Source organism: Cydia fagiglandana, chromosome 4 (genome assembly GCF_963556715.1).
Source record: "Cydia fagiglandana chromosome 4, ilCydFagi1.1, whole genome shotgun sequence".
NCBI classification, from domain to species: domain Eukaryota; kingdom Metazoa; phylum Arthropoda; class Insecta; order Lepidoptera; family Tortricidae; genus Cydia; species Cydia fagiglandana.
In genome coordinates, this window is record NC_085935.1 from 15,304,755 (window position 1) to 15,326,143 (window position 21,389).

The following is a 21,389-nucleotide window of genomic DNA, read 5'->3' on the forward strand; positions in this document are numbered from 1 at the left end:
ATTCAAGTGATTATCTTATCTGTGGTTGTGCACGTAAAAGGAAGTCAAGTGGTGCCAACCCTAATAATTGCTCGGAGCAATGCTGAGCCGAATGGAGCAAGAGTTCAACCGAAGTCAGGTGTGTCTCCCCACTGCTACTGTGTCATTCATAGTTAAAAACAAAACATGTAGACTGATTTTACTTCTAAATGATTCAAATATAATGACTACGTCAAAGTCATTAGTAGTTAAATAACAAGATTTACAAGCACATAGGCTGGCACCTGGCATTGAATCTAGGTGCCAAGGATATAGTACAGTGCCTGCAATAATATGTTACACAACGAAGGCCGCAAAAATAACTGACACGATCGTATTTGTCGAGCCATAAGAGCGTGTCACATATTTTAAGTAGCGGCCTTCGAAGAGTAACTTATTATTGCATGTGACTGTATATAAGTACATACCCTTAGATCATTTCCATTCAATCTGAGACAAAGTAAAAGAGTTTTCGCTCATGGTAAATTGCCATGCACCATGATAGTTAAGGAGGATGTAGAATCTCAACAATATTTTCTTAGTAATGCATATTTACTTTATACAGTAAGAAATTAACATAAAATTAAGAGTTATAAATATGAGAAAAGTATCACAAGCCTTCACTCCCCTCCTCGTAGTGCCAACACCAAGTGGAGAACAGAGCCGCCTTGCACTTTGTAGTCCTGGGCCGTTTTTTCATCATTCCTGAAATCAGAAATACTTATTAATCTTATTATATGTATTGGAGAACAATGTCATTAATGCCTACAGTCAATATATTAATAAGATACTGTTATGTAATATATTGGCAACACCATGTAAAATTTAATTTGTCTTTCATGCCGAATATCAAACTACCAATAAAGTTATAAGTGTTTTTATTGTTTTATTAAGCCTTCTACATTGTGTTTAGGGACCGCATGCTATGACCGTCATTGTGCCATTTGTTACCACACTTAATCAAACAATCTGAACTTACACTAAAAAGTGAAATCAAATCAGATGCCTCTGTTTTTCAGAGATATTTGAAATTCATTACATATTAAATCAACATTGATGTTATTAAAACACAATAATAACACTCTTAAAAACAGTTTTATCTTTATACTGGTCGTATTTTGCAGTTTTAGAATGTATCATAGAAGGATTTATGATATGCATAAATGATGATGTAGATCTATAGATGAAGATGAAGTACATTTACATACATTTGTGATTTAGCATCCACAGGGTAAATAAAATTCAAAAGTATTTCCACAATTTGGGTACAGTCAGCAGAAGAAGTAGCAAAAAAGGGTATCGTCTTGGGTCATCCCATTCGTTTTTCGTCAAGTTCTTAAATTAGTACTATTCTGCTTTCGTCACTCATTCTACATTCGTCACAATCGTTGGTGGCTTTCAATGTAGAATGAGTGACGAAAGCAGAATAGGACTAATTTAAGAACTTGACGAAAAACGAATGGAACGACCTAAGACGATACCCAAAAAAGATGAGGGATCCATAATGATCTACACACACTCTTGTTCTTGAAACAATCATGAAATGTTTAAATCTTTATAAAGACCTCAACACATTGCTACTTCTGCTTTGACTATTTCTTCATACATTCAATATACTTTTACTTACATAGCTCCATGTAACCCTATTTATATTTTCATGAATATCCAAGAAATGTTTGGACTACTGTCAGTTTACTCTATCTGATTCTGAGTCTGTTCGGAAAGAGATGAGTCGTGGAATGTATTACTCACACACTCACTACATTCCACTACTCTTCTCTTCCTGCACAGACTCTATATATGAATGTTACATATATGGCGTCAAAGTATCAGCTAAAGTGGCAAGCTATACTGCCCTGCTAAGCCAAATAGCGCTATCTCAATAGAAAATTCATTGCTTACTTAAACTTTAGTTTCTGTTACTGAGAATTCCATTTTCAAAATCATTTGTTTTTGAGATAGCGCTATTCGGCTTAGGAAGGCAGTATATGTACTGCAACACACCTTTGTTAATTAATATATATTGGGTAAATTGACTGTCACAATCTAATTGATAGCATAGTATGAATATATTACTTGAGACAGCATCTTGGTGAATTCTAGGTGTATAGAATAAATGTATAGGCAATATAGAACTGCATTATTTCAAACATTACTTACATTTGTTTGCCGGAAAATATAAGGCGTTGTTGCTGAGGTGGTATGCCTTCTTTCTCTTCCACTCTTTCTTTAATTCTCTCCACCTTATCTGTCGGCTCAATATCAATCTCGATCTCCTTGCCTGTGAGCGTCTACAACAAAATAAGGTTAGACGCTAAAAATGCTTCGTAATTATACAAGCAATGCGTACTCAAGTATCGGGCCTTACCTTCACTTTGATCAACATATTTGAAGAATTAATTCAATCAAAAACTTATAGAATATGCAAAAATAAATGCTGATTTTAAAGCTTATGCGGTATAATATAAGTGTTTGTTACGGCTTCTCCTCCCGTTTCAATGCAGTTTTTAACTTTGACGGAACCGAACCGAACAAGAAATTGACAGGAGCTGTTACGTTCGAAAATAAACAAATCTTGTTAGGACTGAGTAAATAATTTTTACACTTAAAGTAATACAGTTAATTTAGAAACAAGAAATTAAGCAACTACTAAAACTTTAATGAACGTGTTTCAATCATTTTTATTTTTCGCCTCCATTGGTTTCCTTGATTGATCAAATCATGATACCTACGAAGAGGTGTTTTGAACGCACTTCAATGTTTGAGCCATAGACATAATATATATATAGACGGTGTCTCAGCGAGCTGTCACTGTTGCCACTTTTGTTTAGTGTACGATTAACAATTTAACACCACATTGCTGTAGCCATGTCGATAAAGTCATATCGATAAACTATCGACATTTATTACAATTTTAATTTTACTTCAAAGGTTTGACGATATCTAAAATGAACAAAAACGCTTTTATTCTTTATGTGGTTATCAGATCACAATTTTATCGTCACGCCTCAGCAGGGAACCAAGGGAAAGTTCAGATATTTAATTAAAATACATAAATACCTACTAAGATATGTGTTCCGCAATAATTGAAATATTTTATTATATTCTAATATATTTATTATTCATTAGCATTTCAATTATGTATATGTTTAACGAAGATATTGAAGCTTCAATTAATAGCTATTTCGTTCCTCTGTGTAGCGTTTATCGATATATAACATGATTAAAATCGACTTTTCACATCCCTAAAAGAGCACAAATACACGCTTTTACGCACACATACACAGCCTGGATGCATCAAAAAAGGCAACACTTGATTTGAAGTTCACCTTGTCAGCAGTATGGTTGTCCTTTTTTGACAAATGGCATTTTAAAAGAGCGAGGAGAGAGAAATGATACTAGTTGCTGCGCCGTCAAATAGAACAATAAAGGTAGGGGCCTTGTTCTGTCCTATTCATAGACATAATATACAGGGTGATTCATGAGACGTGAGCAGGACTAATCCTGCATACTCAGTAACTGATAATTGATCGATCACCGTCGTATTTAGGTGAAACAACCACACTTTTTCCAATTTTTTAACTTTTTGGCGAGGGAAAATTTAATTCTCTACAATCATGGTCACCCCACAAGACCTAATTAATAATAATAAAACCTCTTTAACCGTAATGACAGCATTATGATTACAAAGAAATAAACTGTCAAATTTGAGTGAGATACGAGTTTTCAAAAGTAACCAGACCGTGATGACATTCAATTTGACACAGAATATCGGTAGTTTAGTATTCTAATTGCAGGGTGACCATGCATGTCGTAAATAAATTAATAAGTTTTTTTTTCAACACGACTAGAAAATTAACGTTAACCCCACTAATACTGATACGAAACAGTTGCTTATAATTTACGAAATGCGTAGTGTTAGTCCTGCTCACGTCTCCTGAATCACCCTGTATATAGACGGTGTCTCAGCGAGCTGTCACTGTTGCCACTTTTGTTTAGTGTACGATTAACAATGAGGCCCACGTTGCTGTAGCCATGTCGATAAAGTCATATCGATAAACTATCGACATTTCTTGCAATTTTAATTTTACTTCAAAGGCTTAACGATATCTAAAATGAACAAAAACGCTTTTATTCTTTATGTGGTTATCAGATCACAATTTTATCGTCACGCCTCAGCAGGGAACCAAGGGAAAGTTCAGATATTTAATTAAAATACATAAATACCTACTAAGATATGTGTTCCGCAATAATTGAAATATTTTATTATATTCTAATATATTTATTATTCATTAGCATTTCAATTATGTATATGTTTAACGAAGATATTGAAGCTTCAATTAATAGCTATTTCGTTCCTCTGTGTAGCGTTTATCGATATATAACATGATTAAAATCGACTTTTCACATCCCTAAAAGAGCACACATACACGCTTTTACGCACACATACACAGCCTGGATGCATCAAAAAAGGCAACACTTGATTTGAAGTTCACCTTGTCAACAGTATGGTTGTCCTTTTTTGACAAACGGCATTTTAAAAGAGCGAGGAGAGAGAAATGATACTAGTTGCTGCGTCGTGAAAGAGAACAGAAAAGGTTGGACCCTTGAGCTAACCCATAGACATAATATATATATATAGACGGTGTCTCAGCGAGCTGTCACTGTTGCCACTTTTGTTTAGTGTACGATTAACAATTTAACACCACCTTGCTGTAGCCATGTCGATAAAGTCATATCGATAAACTATCGACATTTCTTACAATTTTAATTTTACTTCAAAGGTTTGACTATATCTAAAATGAACAAAAACGCTTTTATTCTTTATTGTGGTTATCAGATCACAATTTTATCGTCACGCCCCAGCAGGGAACCAAGGGAAAGTTCAGATATTTAATTAAAATACATAAATACCTACTAAGATCTCGGAGTAATTAACAACGGAGACGCCATGTCTAAAATTTTCGGTACAAAATAGTCTGCCGTTTTTTGCGGGGGAGGGGCACATCAAATGTATAGGTACGTCATGTCAGATAAACGTCAGTCCATACATATGGTTGACATGAGGTTGACCATTGGCCGCCTATTTTCGACAGAGGGGAACGCCTGTTAATGGCGGCTCCATTGTTAATTACTCCGAGACTAAGATATGTGTTCCGCAATAATTGAAATATTTTATTATATTCTAATATATTTATTATTCATTAGCATTTCAATTATGTATATGTTTAACGAAGATATTGAAGCTTCAATTAATAGCTATTTCGTTCCGCTGTGTAGCGTTTATCGATATATAACATGATTAAAATCGACTTTTCACATCCCTAAAAGAACACACATACACGCTTTTTGCACACATTCACAGCCTGGATGCATCAAAAAAGGCAACACTTGATTTGAAGTTCACCTTGTCAGCAGTATGGTTGTCCTTTTTTGGCAAATGGCATTTTAAAAGAGCGAGGAGAGAGAAATGATACTAGTTGCTGCGCCGTCAAATAGAACAATAAACGTAGGGGCCTTGGTTTGAGCCTATGTTCCAAAACAAGTAAAACTAGAAACTATTTCTTTAAAATTATACGGTTACCACTCTTTCATAGCATGAAACTACAAAGTCAGTATGAATAAACATATTCTATTGTTCTAAAAAACTAAAAATAAATGAAATATATTAGCACTCATTGAGAAATTTTATTGAGATTTTTATAGACTCATTTTTATTTGACTTGTCAAGAAAATTAGAACGTACCACTAGCCTAGTTTAGATGTCAAAACTGTCAAATAAATTTCAATGTCATTCATGGCATGGCAATTGGCATTGTCGTAGTAAAAAAAGTTAAAAAAGTGAGTGCGATGTTTAAATTTTACTACAAAACAGTCATATTAGAAACAATACTAATTATAACTATTCATTTTCGTCTGGGTTATGTTGCCCGGCGAAGGCTCGTTCACAGTTATTAGTACATAAAAAGAATTCCAGTTTAGCGTTCCAGCGACCAGCTACGTACACACAACAAAATAATGGCAAACATACTCAAGTTTTTTGAAAATCTCGAGAAGATACTAAATCCAGGTAATATAACTTACTGTGAAAGAAATGTTGCAGTCAAATGTACCAAATTATGTTGTTGATGTAACCTAACTCTAAACTATGTTTCAGAGGGCCAGTGTCAATTTGTCTCCTTAAATTTGAGATCTGTACCAAAGGATACAGATAGGAAGATTAGTTTTATGGAACTCAGTCAGTTTTTACAAGCCCTATTCAGAGAAATAGATGCTATTGCAATAGAATTAAAAAAAGATGAAACAATTTTAGTGAGTGTTAAAAACCAAAAAACTCTACGCACATGTTTTCAATTGATAACCTCGTTGGGTGTGTCAAGATGCCTAATCCCAGGATTAGGGATAAATTTGTCTAAGAGATGTTCATCAGCAGCCATTCTTCACCCGCTTACCCTAAGTGATGAAGAAAAGTATGAAATGCTTATAGAGTGCACTGACTTTTTCACCCGATGCTACATGGTACCAGTTTTAAAGAATATAATAGTCACTTTGCATCTATCTGATTACTTAGCTGCTTTGATACAGTTATCATTTGCTCCTTTGAAGAAACCTGGCACATATGGTCATTTCACAATGACTCCTGAGCTGTATAACAGGTTAAACATAGATAGAAAAAAATACCTGAAAGTTTATGAACATTTGGTAGAAAATTGCTTTCAACCAATACTTATGAAAGAACTATTGGTACTACAAGGTGTGACCGATCCACAGCCTCCAGCTTTTGTTAAAAGGGTTATAGCTAAGGAAATGAGCTGCAGATTGTTGGCCCCTGGAGGTTTGCTCAGCCTCATAAGATGTTTCATTGAAAGTTATGGGATAGACTCTGGAATTGAGTGGAAAAAAATTGATTTGATATGTAAAATTGTTGCTGCTAAACACGGAACTGCTTCTGAAAATGATTACCTCAGTAATATATGTTCCCAGTTGAAGAATATACTGGTGTCAAACAACACACATTACTTATCAACGGCAGTGGCCTGTGTCCTCATGTTAAATGAGACATATCCCCAATCAGAAGCAGTGCAAGGTTTAGTCAAAATTATTTTTCAAACTTTAGTTTATGATGAGTTATCATTGAGACCATCCTTACCAGGGACTATAGCATTGTCAGCCCAAGAGGTGGAAAGGGCAGTCAACATGCTACATGCTTGTGTATACACCACAAAATTAGACTGGCCTGCAGCTCTACTGCATCCTAATTTGTATTTGCTTTTTATGATTGGGGTCAAATGTACCAAAAATGAGGAGATGAAAACAAAAATAAAGGAAATACTTATAAAATTGTTAGAGTCATTGTGCCAAAATGATGTCAGGAGTACAATGATCAAGTTGCTATTTGGGAATGATGAAGAAAGAGTGACTAAGATATCTGTTGAAGAATATGATGCAGGGATTGCTGTTAAATTTGTATCAGATGTGGCTGAATATCCCACAAAGGATGCCCTTGAGTATTTTATGACTCTGTTCACAGCATCATCAAATCTTACTTTTGTTCGAGCAATTTTTGAAAGTGCATTGCAAATTCTTATCAATTTGACTGAAAAGAGGAAAGCAAAAAGAAATAATATTTTGCTCACTCCTGAAGATGACCCAATTATTATAGACAATATAGATGAAAAATATGTAGACATTCTGCAGCTTCTCTCTGAAATATGCACATATCCTAAAGTGATATCTACATTAAAAGAGTCCCCCGCAGGGGTGCTTAATTTCATAGAATACTTTCTCATGAGAAACTTTGGGAACTCTGATGATGAATGTGTTACTATTGCTTTGGTTGTGTTGAACACAATATTGGAAAACTCCAGTGTCAATAAAGATATAGAAAAAATGTTCAGCAATATTACTCCTATGCTGAAGAGAATGGCAGAAGATGATTCGGGATTAAACAATATCTTGTGTAAAGAGGCTTTATCTTTAATAAAGTGTAATAAGCCCCAGCAGCCAGAAACAGCGTGTGCTAAGGCAATCGCCGATGTTTTTGACCCGTTGTTGCCCGTCAGAGCTCATGGTATTATAGAGCTCACTAAATTGATTGATGCTAAAAATACAGAAGCCATCTCTAAGAAACATTTTATATTCTGCCTTTTCCAGGTAACTCTTAAATAAATATTACCATTGTCTATGTTAAATTATTGTTATATTTATCAGGAAGACCGAGCTTGGCTCGGAAAACATAATAACTCTAAAATGCGCAATCGCGCATTTTCCCAGAGATAAGATCTAGCTAGATCGATTTTTCGCCCATGAAAACCCCCAAATAGCAAATTTCATCGAAATCTTTAGAGCTGTTTTCGAGATACCCGAAATATATACTTATATAAATAAATATAGAAGAATTGCTCATTTAAAGGTATTAGATCAATAGGCAGATAGATAAAGGGTTATTAATTTTTTTTTTTACTATTTATGTATTACCTATTTGCTTACAGGATCAATTAAAGGACACTGATTCGTACATCTACTTAGCAACAATAAATGGCATAGCGTCTCTAGCAACCCTGTGTACTGAAGACGTCCTGCATGTCCTGTGCCGGGAGTTCATCCAGATTCCAGACCAGCCTGCACACATTCAGACCTCAAAAGACCAAAACAGTTCCGCAGAACTGAAAATGAAAATTGGTGATATTATTGTGAAAGTTACTAGAAACCTTGGTAAGTATAATAAAATTAAAATATTTAAAAATATGAGTTTACCCAAATCATATGTCTGCAGTTTCATTGATGCCTGCAGTGAATTTGAGCTTTGATTTTCACTGTTTACATTATGTTATGTGGTAACTTTGTTTGTTGTTTGACAATACAGTGACCACATAACATGGCACTGTACTGCGCCATCTATTTCAGCAATCAAATTATGGAGCAGGATTATTTATTAGACTTTACATCTTTTCTAGTAACAATGACTGCGTATCATGCATATCATGGGTCAATAATGTACACATAATAATATCTGCTGTACCATATGTTACTTACGCTCAAAAAATATCATGACAAATCAAATGAAACAAGTAGAATGAAGAATGTAATAATTATTTTTCCAGGTGAAATGGCTGTCGTGCACAAAACGATTCTGCTAAACACAATGCTGAGTGCGTGTCGGCATGACGACCCTTTCATTCGGGCGTCCGCTCTCTCCAACTTGGCTGAAATTGCTTTGGTTCTTCACTACAGAGTAGGATCTATTATTTATGAGGTAATTACTAATTATACTCGTAATAATAACCAAACTCATTACTTTACAATACTATTAGAAGCATTAGAACAAATTAAAATATTCTCAGAAAATATTTTAATTTGTTTTTATTTGAAGTAGAAACACTACTATCGCCATCTCTCTTATTCTAACTTGTTTAAGACCATTGAACATCTCATGTATTTTAATTGAATTATTGTGTCTTTTAAATTTACGTAAATGTAAACCTTAAGTGAAGGCCAGAAGGATACTTTTACAGTGTACGCCATAGCACTCATACCTAAGCGTTACGAGTCACTCAAACTTGATATCTTGTCCGAAATGACAACAAATTGTAAATTTAAAACCTAAAGGTCGTTATGGATAGCAAATTTAGACTACTGGGATTCCAGGGATACCTAAATCACGATGTCTTTAAAGGTTATCTGCATTCAAAGATTTTTTTTGTTTATTGCAGATACTCCTATGCGTTTGGAGCATAATAGAGACGGATCCAGCCGTGGAGTGTCGCCGAGCAGCTGTCATGGTCATATCCAGCCTACTCAAGGGCCTCGGTAAGGACACTCTCATAGAGCTAAAGGACAACCTTCTACCCATATACAGGACCCTGAAGGAACTCTACAGAGACCCCGACGAAGACCCCACGGTACGACTACATGCTCAAATAGCTCTCGAAGAGCTCAATGATATCGTTAAGCATTTTTTAATTCCGACAGTATCGATGGAAAATCGATCATTTCTGTTAGGTGGACCTAAAGACATTGTTTTTAAATAAAACTGCGACGGTATTTCGTATTGTTTTTATTCATCACACTGGTTTCACTTATAACTAAATTAAATATAGCCTAAATCAAATTAAAGTCTTAAAATAAGAAGCCAAAGAAGACGTTACATTCTTGGTCTATGTTTCAGTCAATATACACACATAAATGATGATTTAAGTAACTGGATTTTATTAACGCTTAGAACGCAATGTTACTCATACGCCAAGATCGTTGACTTTAGCTATCCGATTCAGCCAATATCAACCATACAATGTTGGCACTGTGCAATACTTCTGTCCACGAGTTTAGGCGTTCAAAGAGTTAAATAGGTAGAAGGTAAGCGTTATTTTAGAACTAACAGCAGATCACGCACTTATTATATTTTTTTTTTTATTTGGTTAAGCACATGTGTAAACTTAGAAAAAAGTAGCAGTATCTGGCAGTAGCTGAGTGAGCTCTTAAAGTGATTTTAATATCTAGGTACTGGCCTAGTTTTTTTACTAACTGTATCTTCTATTATATTAGCAACGAGAGAAAACTACTAGAGTAAAATTTAGTTCTATTCCTTCGAGCAACACGGAAGGGAGGCGGCATTCGCACTATTTCCCCTCTGCCTAGGTACAAGATTAGCGCGTCAAAATAATCTAGCGCGGGTAATAAAACTAGTTGCACTTGGATTTTTCACTAGACCGAGTCCAGACGCGCGCGTGAACACTGCTGCACAAAAATGCCTGTTTGCTCGGTTTTTTGTTATAAAAAGAGGTCGGGGACATCAAATTTACAAAAAGAAAATGTTACATTTCACATGTAATTTTTTTTTTTACATACCATACGTTAAATTACATTTAAATACAATTATTATATTTTAGTCTCAAGTAATTGTTGGATTTATCGATTTTGCTCGCTCAGTACAAATTGCGGATCGGTCGAGCGATAAATCCGACTTCTCATCTCTCAGAATACAATGACATACTTCAACGAAAATGTGTTAGTGTGCGTGTTGTGACACTAGTCACTCGTCCGTACATAAAAAGAGATCGAGGTTTGCAAGATTTGTCTTTGACGTGTGTCATTTTCTATGTATTTGTGTCGTCATTACAGATTGGATTTTGTACGTAAGTGTGTGAGAAATGCGACTGTGTGCACCTTTCCCCCCGCGAAAAATGGCAGAAAGATTTGTACGGCGAGATATCGCTTGGGCCCCTCCCTTCCGACGTGTCGGAAGCCGGTGTTGCTCGAAGTTCTATTCACATAGCTTGGGTATGGTGACAGCTGTCATCTCAATATAATTTAGGTAATTATGCTAATTTACCCACCTATTGTATGTCGATGACAGTTGTTACCATACCCAAGCTGTGTGATAAGTACTAGTCTTCCTAAAACAGGTACTTTTAGACGAACCATTATTTATTTGTTTGAACTATTCGTGATTATATCCCGATTCCATATTTATTCCATATTTATAAATGTAGCAAGCCCCTTATGGACAAGCATCCATTAGCCCATTTTCAGGTTGCACCAATCTTATCAACTTATAGGTAAGTCGTGTAGCATCACATTTGGGCATAAGTATTTATCGTTACGAATAGGTGCCTTAAGCGCCTACGGCAATCATATGCCTTTTGAGGGTTCCGTACCCAAAGAGTAAAAACAGGGCCCTATTGCCAAGACTCCGCTGTCATTCTCTCTGTCTGTCACCAGGCTATATCTCATGAACCGTGATATAGCTACACAGTTGAAATTTTCATAGATGATGTATGTATTTCTGTTGCCGCTATAACAACAAATACTAAAAAGTACGGAACCCTCGGTGGGCGAGTCCGACTCGCACTTGTCCGGTTTTTATATATACATAACGTCACAAATCTATTGATATGTACCTACGTATTTTTAAATTCAAACCAATAGTAAAATACTTGGCTAGGTTACTGCGGTTGAGCACTAACTGTCCCGACAAGGATTAAACCTAACGGCCCCGTTTGTCCCATCTCTCGTATTCCCACAAATGTCCGTTAGACAATAAAAACTAAGTATGATTACCTAGCTACAATCTAGATCAAAACACACTGTAAAACGAACACAAGATTAAGCCTCAGATGTGTTATCGCCCTCGCATGGTTTCTTGACGTAATCGTCATCTTTTTCTGATAATGTGATAGAGTAAATAGATGTGCCGTCAGAGAATCTGTCTCTGTTTCTCCTACCGAAGATGCTGCTGCGAGACAAGGTAGACACAGTTGAGATGGATACGTTGTCGCCGTCCGACCGCGGAACCATTTTCCAAATCAGGAGCCCGATGCCGCCGAATGCGGCTACCACCAAGAACATGACCAGAGACACTTCGCCGAACATACCTGAAAGGTAAGTGTCATGTTAATGTTACACCGAATTATCGTAATACCTAGTTGAAATTTTTAGGACTATGAGAACTCATAGTCTTAAACAGTCAGCTTAAAATAATTCAACTGTTTGTAATTTTGAAATATTTAAAGCATCCTTAAAAATGTCTAAACTGACAATCTTATTGATGCCAGCCCTGGTTTCTGTCAGTACCTATACCTATGCACATGAAAATTACCCATAGGAAAGGGAATCGATTAGGTACGTTATCACACAGATCACAGTTTCTTGTTTTTTATGTAAGTATTAAACCTTCAGGTGACAACCAATACTCATTAATTACTATCACAAGTCATGATTACTAGTGCACCGTGCTAGTAACAACGCAATAATATATTTTTCACCACATCAGCTCGGAAAGGCTTACTTTGCCCTTCAAAAACTGATAGCAAAGTTGCATTTTATTCACATGTGAGACAAAGTAATCAAATGCAAATTTTGAGTTGGTTTGCTGGTAGAAATGACTTCTAAATGATGATTTTGGATGATAAATATTTAATAACATTCATTTGGATTTGATTTTGTTTGATATTTTACATTTAATATTTGCTTCAGGTTGGTGTGGTGAAAAATTTTGTGTTTCACTCGGGGGCAAATTTTGTTTAACCCTCGTGCTTTGAAACCCTCGCAACGCTCAAGATTCCATTTTTCGAAACACTCGCTACGCTCGTGGTTCAATTTTGGAATCTTTCGCTTGCTCGGGTATCAATATTAGCACGAGCAGTTAAACAACAACTTTGCCCCCTTGTAAAACAAATAACTATTTTTATCAAGTAGGTAGTAAGTTTTAGTTGTCGCCTGCCGAAATATTAAATGTACTCACTTGGTTCACTCTCCTGCTTCCTCGCTTCAAGTCTAAGCGGCTGCAGCTCGTTATAATCGTCGTCGTCGTAGGGCTCCACGGAGCCCGGGTGGGGCTTCGTGTGCAGCAGCACGTCGCCGGGGTTGGCCTTGGGCAGGTTGATGCCGGCACGGACGGTCAGGGTCTCTGGCTTGTATGTGCAGAGTACCAGGAAACTGGAAAATAAGGTAAAATACCTATAGTAGAGGAAAAGCCTGTAAGTATGGCATTTCCTAAATGATAAGTAAGTCGTAGTAACACTTTCTTCTGGTCAACACTGGTAACACTGGTCCTTAGCTTGGATATTAAACACTGTTCAGGGCAGCCGCACAGCGTAGAGTGTTCTGGAGTACCAAAGGGCCGAAGACCGTCTGAACGCCCTAGGTACACCGGGAGATGCGAAGTGCACTAAGACCTTAGCGAAGTCGCCGTCGCCGACTGGACAGAAACGGCTTTATACAGAGAAGTGGCGGTCTTTCGTGTCGAATCCCAAGATCCACGTCGTCGCTGCGCCAGAGCAAGTAAGTAACACTGCCTGAAGCTTTTGGACACATTCATTATTGCCAGCCTTTACTGGAGTATTTCGCGGCCTTCAGGTTTCCTGCGAGATTCAACCTATATCAGGTTGAATCTCTAGAATATAAAACCGCAGGATGCAAACATCTTGAGCAAAGTTCTTACTTAATTTACTGTGCTTACCGTCTTGTGCTATGCGTAAGTATCGGGAGGTTCTCTTGCACGATGACATAGGTAGCGACCGTAGTGTCATTGACCTCAGAGCCGCACTCATCATGATGGAACCGCAGGATATAAGCGTCCTGGGCGCTATTGGGGTTGCCCTGCAGCGAGCAGCGCTCGGCGGCTCCGCTGCCGCCGTCCGCAGCTTCCACAGCGATGCGCCCGCCGAAGTACGGCCCGGTGGACACTTCTACTTCGCTGGCGTGAGGTAAGCATTGAGTCGCTCGAGCTGAAACTGCAACACCCCACAAGTGAGTGAGTATATTGGCCTTAATCCCATTTGTGTAGAAGGCATGTCACTCATTCATTGTAAATTAATAATAAATACCTACCTAGACGTTATTTTTTCCTAAGTACAGACAACTGTTTTTTTCCGTTATTTTTACGCGTATTTCGACAAACATCGGGCAAATAATGGTCCTTCGAGCCGGATATGACATAAACATTCAGTAATATTTCATTACAAGTACGTTGTATTACGCGGTTTATTATACCTACACAATAACACAATGCCTATAGGTATAACTCACATCCTTTTGTCGGCACTATGATGATTTTGGATCCGATGGAGTGCGGGTCGGCGAGGTCGCGCGCGTCGCGCCTGACCGGGCGCACCTCGAACGAGTAGGTAGTCGCCATGCGCAGGCCCGTGACGCGCGTGCTGTACGCGCGCCCGCGCTGCGGCGCCGCCGCCGGTGTCGTCGATGAGTCGATGGTGCGTGCTTTGTCGTCTTCTATGTTCTCGACGACCTGTTGCAAGCATAATGAGGGCTTAGCTTAGTTCCTCGGGAACTTTACTCAAAGCAAGTTATTACGTAGACATTTCTGCTTAGTAACAAATTCAAATTGCAATCTTCTAAAAACTTAGATATCGTACCCAACAAAATCCTGCCGTGGTGTCATGCTACCAGTAGTACTAATACAGCTAGGCGACCCAAGGCCTAAGGAAGTAAAATCTCTAAAACTTCCATAAATATTTATAGATAACATAAATACCTAAACCACTAGGTAAGTATATTTTATTATTCGCGCATTTATGACGGTCGCACTCTGCTTACGAAGTCTGGCATAACAGCATTTAACGTCCTCAACCGCCTTCTCCATAATGAGCCCGACGTATTCGCAATAAAATACCGTGCCTAAGGTTTTTATACTCCACACTGCACTTTCAGCCTTACAGAGAAAATTCTACTTTAACCTATTCACCATATATTTTAATCCTCCTTGTAGGTAGTTAACTGCTAGAAAAATCGTAAGTTCTGGCATTTATGTGCCCTGAGTAAATATGACTAGTTGTCATGCTGAACAATTTACCGTTCGCTTTCTGCATTCCGCGCGAGTACCTATATATTATATTTAAGTAGACTATTAAACAGTCACAATAATTTAAGAACTAAGTTGTAAGTACCTATAGAACAAACATTTTAGTACATTACTAACTAGGTAGAGCTCTTTACGGTCGAATAAGCCATTCGGCTTAGCTATTTAGCGGATTAGCTATTCAGCTAATAATTGAACTTGTAAATCATTGTAATCCTAAAGTAATATGAAGGATCTAGGACCTCTTCGTATATCACTAAACTTTAGATCTTAAAGCTGCGTTAACCCAATCTATTACATACTTACGAAGTATTAAACTAGATACCTACACAACGCTTGCTGTAGTTAATATAAAGTACCTACTATGGCAACAGCTCTCCCGTATACCTCTAAAGTCCTCCCGTTGTAAAGGAAGACCGGGGGTTTAGGTTTGTCCTCAACAATTCTCCCATACACCGTGGAGCCCACGACAGACATCCTTATTGCAAAAACTTGGAACTAGATACCTTATTGCAAAAATTTGGAACTAGATACCTTATTGCAAAAACTTGGAGCTAGATACCTTAGTCCGGCAGCGGTACTGGCCCCACGCCTGCAGTTCGCAGTAGTTGACCTGGAAGGCCAGGAGCTTGGGCTGGTCCTCTTCAGCTCTCCCGTACTCCCATCGCAGCCGCACGTCGCGAAAGTCTGGCTCGCCGATCAAGTGTAGAACTTCTGAAACAGCACATTTAGTCTAGATAATAGCTCAATAGTGGGACCGGATTTTTGCACTAAAAGTTTTGATAATTCTAAAGTTGAAAAAGTGATACTTATCTGATATAGGACATATTTTTAAGCATATATGCTATATATGATGAAAAGTTAGAACGAGCGTTAGATATAAATTAGGTATATATATATTTTTAGTAATGATTTTTTAATATTGAATTAAAGTGCAATGTTTAAGTTCCATTGTTTATAATATGTATGACGCTTTATAATGTAAAATTATTAGAATTTTTTTTAACGTGCTTCTTTGTCAAACTACAATTAGCTTATTATTTTGTCGATATTGAATTAAAGTTTAATAAATCCACAACAACATATCTAAATTTATAAGTTAATAGGCAAGCTAAAAAGCTAGAAGAATAAGATATATGCTTTAGAATTAATATACGTTTTTTGTCCTATAAGATCTAATATTGAATTAGAGTCTGTAAAAATAAGTCTATTACTATAAAATAATATACGCAGCCATATTATGGAAAGTAAGAAATTTATGTGTGTAGCTTGCATTGTAATAGTAAAATCTAGTTAAAAAGGCGCGAAATTCATACATACGCCGCGCTGGTCCGTCAGTCGCCGGCGCGGCGCTCGAGAGCCTATCATAGCCTACCTATACCTCGCCCCTCGCCCCACCTCCCGCTCAGTAACACTGTCTGTCTTTTCTTATCATTCATTTGTTTGTTTACCGTGCACATAACTATATAAATTAGATGCGGACATTACGTGAAATTAAAATATCTTATTAAGTAAAAATACCTACAGCTGGTCAATCAGATCTTGTCAGTAGAAAGAGGCGGCAAATTTGAAAAATGTAGGCGCGAAGGGATATCGTTCCAAAGAAAATTTGAATTTCGCGCCTTTTTTTAGTGACAAGATTTGCTTGACCAGCTATATTTCATTATCTTGACTAATATTGTAATAAAAATGTACAAGATATTCACAACTATTTTTTACTATACATAGTTTGTCAAAGGACTGTCTCATTTCAAACATAGACAGGGAGAATCATCATACTATCTTTGACTTACACTAGTACTAGCACCCAAAAGAAAAGGATGAATATAGTTTTTCGTTTTTATTTACTGACAAATTGGTTTGACCAACTATACCTATTTCTGGTTCCTATTGTCATGTCCTGTCCTATTCAACGTCAATATCATAATATGTATATTATAAACCAACTGATCAATATTACACGGTATACATCCTGAATATACAATAAGGTAAGTGGCCTCACTTACCTTATTGTATATTCCGTGTGGGCCGTATATGCCTATATACAGCCCACCTTAAATTAAAATGTTTTTTTTTTTTAATAAACAGGATATGAAGTATGAGAAACTCACTCAAATAGGTTTCTCATTTATTTAAGTTTCTTCATTATACCAAAATAGTTATAAAAATATTACGATACTCTTGGAAAATATACCTTTTATAAAAGTCCTATTATGGGCCTTATTGAACACTACCAGTGTATTACTTAATCCCGCAAAAAATAATAATTTTGACAGTAGGTAATAACAGATTTTATTGTTTTTAACTTAAGAGTTAGACATATACAAATAACAATATTTGATACTTCATAACAGGAGGATTTATTTATAATAAGTGAAAATAATTATTTTGGGTCTTAATAACTAAAGATATAAAAATTGTCTAGTTTACGCGAAAATAGTAGGTAACTAAACATAAATCTTTATTAGTTACAGTAGTCTCATCTTTTAACATCTGGGGGCACGGCAGTGCCCCCGCCAAGACGAGAAAAGCGCAAGGGCACTATCTACCTTTTCTCGAAGCGCTTTGTCGTTTTTTGGAACCCTCATAACTTGGGGTTGGATTATACCAGATAAACAAAGTTCTCGGACTTATTAAGCATATCAATTGCATAGCTCTTATACTTTAGATTTTATTCATATCTAAAAACTTCGATTTCGTCACTGACTCACTCACTTGATGATCATCAATACCGAGTACTTCCTGAAGTCCTCTAAGAAGCTGAAATTTGGTATGTAAGATAGTTTTAGTACACAAACAACAAATAAATTAAAAAAAAATTATCCCTAAGGGGATGAAGATGGGGTTTAATTTTGTATGGGAAATCAATAATCGCTGAACCGATTTAGTTGAAATTTGGTATGTAGATAGGTATTGTTATGGGGAAGGATATAGAATAGATTTCAACCTCAAAGTTTACCCTTACGGGGTGAAGGCAGATTTCAACCCCAAAGTTTACCCTTACGGGGTGAAGGGTTTATATGGGGAATCAGTAAGAAGTACATTGTGTAACAGATGCCGCCAGATATTTATTTCAGGATTTTTAATAGTAAATCACCCCCAACCCTTTAAATTAGGGGATGGAAGATTGTCATAAACAACTTACAAAAAGAAGTGAAATCCCATCAAAAACATTTTGATGTAAAATGTTGCCCAAACGAAACCATAAGGCTCGCACTGTCAAAAAGTTATCAGATCTCTTGCCAAGCTTCTAACTCTACAAGCCCTCTAACTTTACTAGCTCTACACCAAAAGTGTGTGGCTTGGCCGTTTCGTTTCTACAAGAACTATTGTATGTAAGTATAATACAAAAACCGCCCAAATGCGAGTCGCACTCGCGTTCCAAGGGTTCTGTACATTACACAATTTTTAACAATATATTTTTTTTAGAGAAAAGTGAATAAAATGTCTTTAAAAAACCCGTAGGTATCGGAAAACTAGGTACTTAAGTCCGACTCACGCTTGACTGCACATTTCTAATAGGTTTTCCTGTCATCTATAGGAAGAGAGCTAATATGTGTATTTTTTTCATAATTTTAGACCCAGTAGTTTCGGAGATAAGGGGGGGGGGGAATGGTCATTTTTTGCGTATTTTCTTAAATAACTTCTAAACTATTTATTTTAAAATTATGAAAAAATATATCTGAGATTCTTACAATGAGCCCCTTCGTTTAATATATATATATATATATTTTTAATTTATTGAACAATAAGCTAAATAAAGTACATTATTATTACAAGACCCATCGTGGGCAAAACCTTGAGGTTTTTATGCCGATGGGGAGTTCGAGAAAATAACATGACAATATACATATCTATCTTATACTAATTAAAATTCTAACAAAATTCTCTTATATTAATTCATATTCTAATTCTCTTATATTAATTATAACAAGATATAGTTTTTTTTTATTCTATTTATCATTCATCTCAAAAGTGACCCCTTTATTTGAATTTCTATTATTTACTTTACATGTATGTCCTTGGGCTATAGACTTACATGTGTATACCAAATTTCAACTTATTGGTGCAGTAGTTGCGGAGCAAATAGGCTGTGACAGACGGACAGCCAGACACACGAGTGATCCTATAAGGGTTCAGTATTTTTCCTTTTGAGGTACGGAACCCTAAAAATAATGAATTTAATAAATTTTTCACCTTATGCCCATGTGGCGGTAGCGAAACAGCCAAGCCACATATTTTGACTAAGGTGTAGAGTTAGTGAAGTTAGGGCTTGTAGAGTTTGAAGCTTGGCTCGACAAGAGATCTGACAACTTTTTGACAGTGCGAGTCTTATGGTTTCGTCTTAGCAACAAAATTTACATGAAAATGTGTTTGGTGGGATATTTTTTTACAGTATAAATATTTATTCGTAACAGTAAGTATTATCTTTTAACATAATTTTTACAGTACATCTGGTGCTACATTACGACCGGTGCTATAATAAGCACGTTAAAACACTCCCTTTGACCGTGTTTCAAAATTCGTCACTCGTTGCATAATATCTATTTTTCGCAATTCTATCGTAAAAGAAAAGAAAACTAACGAAGAGGTTTTACGCATACGAGGGCCACACTGAAAGTTTTGCGTAACTTTTGAATAAAATCATTTATAACCATAATAATACATTTATTGCTTCTCAAAATGTTTCCCTTTACATTCTATGCACATATTCACTCGCTCGGACCATTTTTGGAGGCATGAGGCCCAATCACTTGACTGCATGTTTTCGACGTGGTGATGAAACGTAGTAACTGCCTTATCCGGGGTCTTAAATGTCAAACCCCAAATTAAATCCTTAATTTTGGGAAATAGATAGAAGTCACAGGGTGCAATGTCTGGATTATAATCCGTATAAGAGACATTTTCCACGTTTTCGTAATTAAAAAATGTTTTTGCCTTTATTGCGGTATCGGTGGACGCATTATTATGACGCAGGAGGATGCGGCTTCTCGGTCGTCTCTCGCGGTCTTTTTCAATGACTGCGGGCACACAAATGGTAGTGTACTACTCAGTATTTAACGTTCTTTTATTATTTAAAAGTACGGTACAAAAAAGTCGCGTTTAAAAAAAACAGACGATCAAAATGTTTGGCAACGCTTTTGGCTTGTTGAACTTCTATGGGCCTCCTGTCACCTTTGAAAGACCCATTGACTGGACTAATGCCTTTTTTCCGGATCGTAGCAGTAAATCCAGGTTTCATCTCCTCTAACGATGTTATATACAGCATTTGAACTTTCTTGCTTATACTTACGCAGCATTTCTCGGCACCAGTCAAAAAGTACCTGTTTTTGGACTGAAGTTAATTCGTGAAGAATCCAAAGACAACAAGGCTTCCCGACTTTTAAATATTCTTGTAAAATCTTTTGTATTTGTCTCATACCTATCCCTAATTGTCCTCAAATTTCGTCATAGGTGATTCGTGGGTTTTCTTCAATGAGTCGTCTCACAGTAGCCACGTTTCCTTGAATGATCGCCGTGGACGGTCGACCTTCACGAAAATCATTATCTAGAATAATACTGTCTCTACTAAATTCACCATACCAACGCCTCACGATGCTCAGATGTGGTGCTTCAATCCCAAAAGCATTTTGAAGGCAAGCACTACACTCTTGCGGAGTAAGCGAACTTTTAAAATCATAACAAAATCATAGCTCTAAAAATATTTTCGCGTTAAAGCCACGTTCAACGCACTGACTTTGACAAGCCATTAAAAACAAAAGACGATCGATTTGTCGCCAACATTTGTCACATTCCATAATCAATAGCCTGTATTTTTTTTTAAATATACAATTCATAATTTAAATATTTACCAGTGGCCAGTAGTGCAAAACATTCAGTGTGGCCTATGTAGTAGGAGAGAGGAGGAGTTTGTTAAGAACTATAGACAATAGAAGAGGAAGGATGCTTGGGCACCTGATACGACACGACGAATTTATCAAAAATATCATAGAAGGGAAAGTTGAAGCAAACAGGAAGAGGGGAAGACCAAGGAGAGCGTACATGGATCAAA

The 21,389-nt window shown here is 36.6% G+C and overlaps 4 protein-coding genes across 5 annotated transcripts in view; 1 reads left to right on the forward strand and 3 right to left on the reverse strand.

Moving 5' to 3' along the window:
- Nucleotides 1–8,913, reverse strand: part of LOC134663886 (hemocyte protein-glutamine gamma-glutamyltransferase-like) — an 80,108-nt gene extending 71,195 nt beyond the window's left edge. Inside the window, exon 1 of the mRNA XM_063520412.1 lies at nt 8,904–8,913. The gene's annotated coding sequence lies outside the window, so the exon portion shown is untranslated. The remainder of the gene's footprint in view (nt 1–8,903) is intronic.
- LOC134663854 (NEDD8) lies at nt 162–2,549 on the reverse strand. The gene is made up of 3 exons (XM_063520376.1): nt 2,387–2,549; nt 2,179–2,309; nt 162–723 (listed from the first exon to the last, which is right to left on the reverse strand). The coding sequence occupies exons 1-3, from the start codon at nt 2,402–2,404 to the stop codon at nt 639–641; spliced, it is 234 nt and encodes a 77-aa protein (XP_063376446.1). The 5' UTR covers nt 2,405–2,549; the 3' UTR covers nt 162–638.
- Nucleotides 5,962–10,062, forward strand: LOC134663888 (transport and Golgi organization protein 6). Its single transcript, XM_063520415.1, has 5 exons — nt 5,962–6,088; nt 6,176–8,172; nt 8,511–8,733; nt 9,123–9,274; nt 9,732–10,062. Exons 1-5 carry the CDS (start codon nt 6,037–6,039, stop codon nt 10,047–10,049), a joined length of 2,742 nt encoding a protein of 913 aa, XP_063376485.1. The 5' UTR covers nt 5,962–6,036; the 3' UTR covers nt 10,050–10,062.
- Nucleotides 10,063–10,630: 568 nt separating this feature from the next.
- Nucleotides 10,631–21,389, reverse strand: part of LOC134663900 (uncharacterized) — a 92,641-nt gene continuing 81,882 nt past the window's right edge. For both annotated transcript variants that reach the window (XM_063520442.1, XM_063520441.1), the window contains exons 2-6: nt 15,900–16,051; nt 14,548–14,767; nt 13,979–14,252; nt 13,262–13,455; nt 10,631–12,392 (exon numbers count right to left, since the gene is read on the reverse strand). In XM_063520442.1, coding sequence (XP_063376512.1) covers nt 12,124–12,392; nt 13,262–13,455; nt 13,979–14,252; nt 14,548–14,767; nt 15,900–16,051 — 1,109 coding nt within the window. In that variant the 3' untranslated portion in view covers nt 10,631–12,123. The remainder of the gene's footprint in view (nt 12,393–13,261; nt 13,456–13,978; nt 14,253–14,547; nt 14,768–15,899; nt 16,052–21,389) is intronic.

What these genes read in the sequence shown, in the direction of transcription:
- LOC134663854 (XM_063520376.1), bottom strand. An exon ending in ATATTTTCCGGCAAACAAAT is followed by an intron (nt 724 to 2,178) that starts GTAAGTAATGTT and finishes TTCTGATTTCAG; the next exon opens with GAATGATGAAAAAACGGCCC.
- LOC134663888 (XM_063520415.1), top strand. Translation starts at nt 6,037, where the DNA reads ATGGCAAACATACTCAAGTTTTTTGAAAATCTCGAGAAGATACTAAAT. An exon ending in CGAGAAGATACTAAATCCAG is followed by an intron (nt 6,089 to 6,175) that starts GTAATATAACTT and finishes ACTATGTTTCAG; the next exon opens with AGGGCCAGTGTCAATTTGTC. An exon ending in TAGGATCTATTATTTATGAG is followed by an intron (nt 9,275 to 9,731) that starts GTAATTACTAAT and finishes TGTTTATTGCAG; the next exon opens with ATACTCCTATGCGTTTGGAG.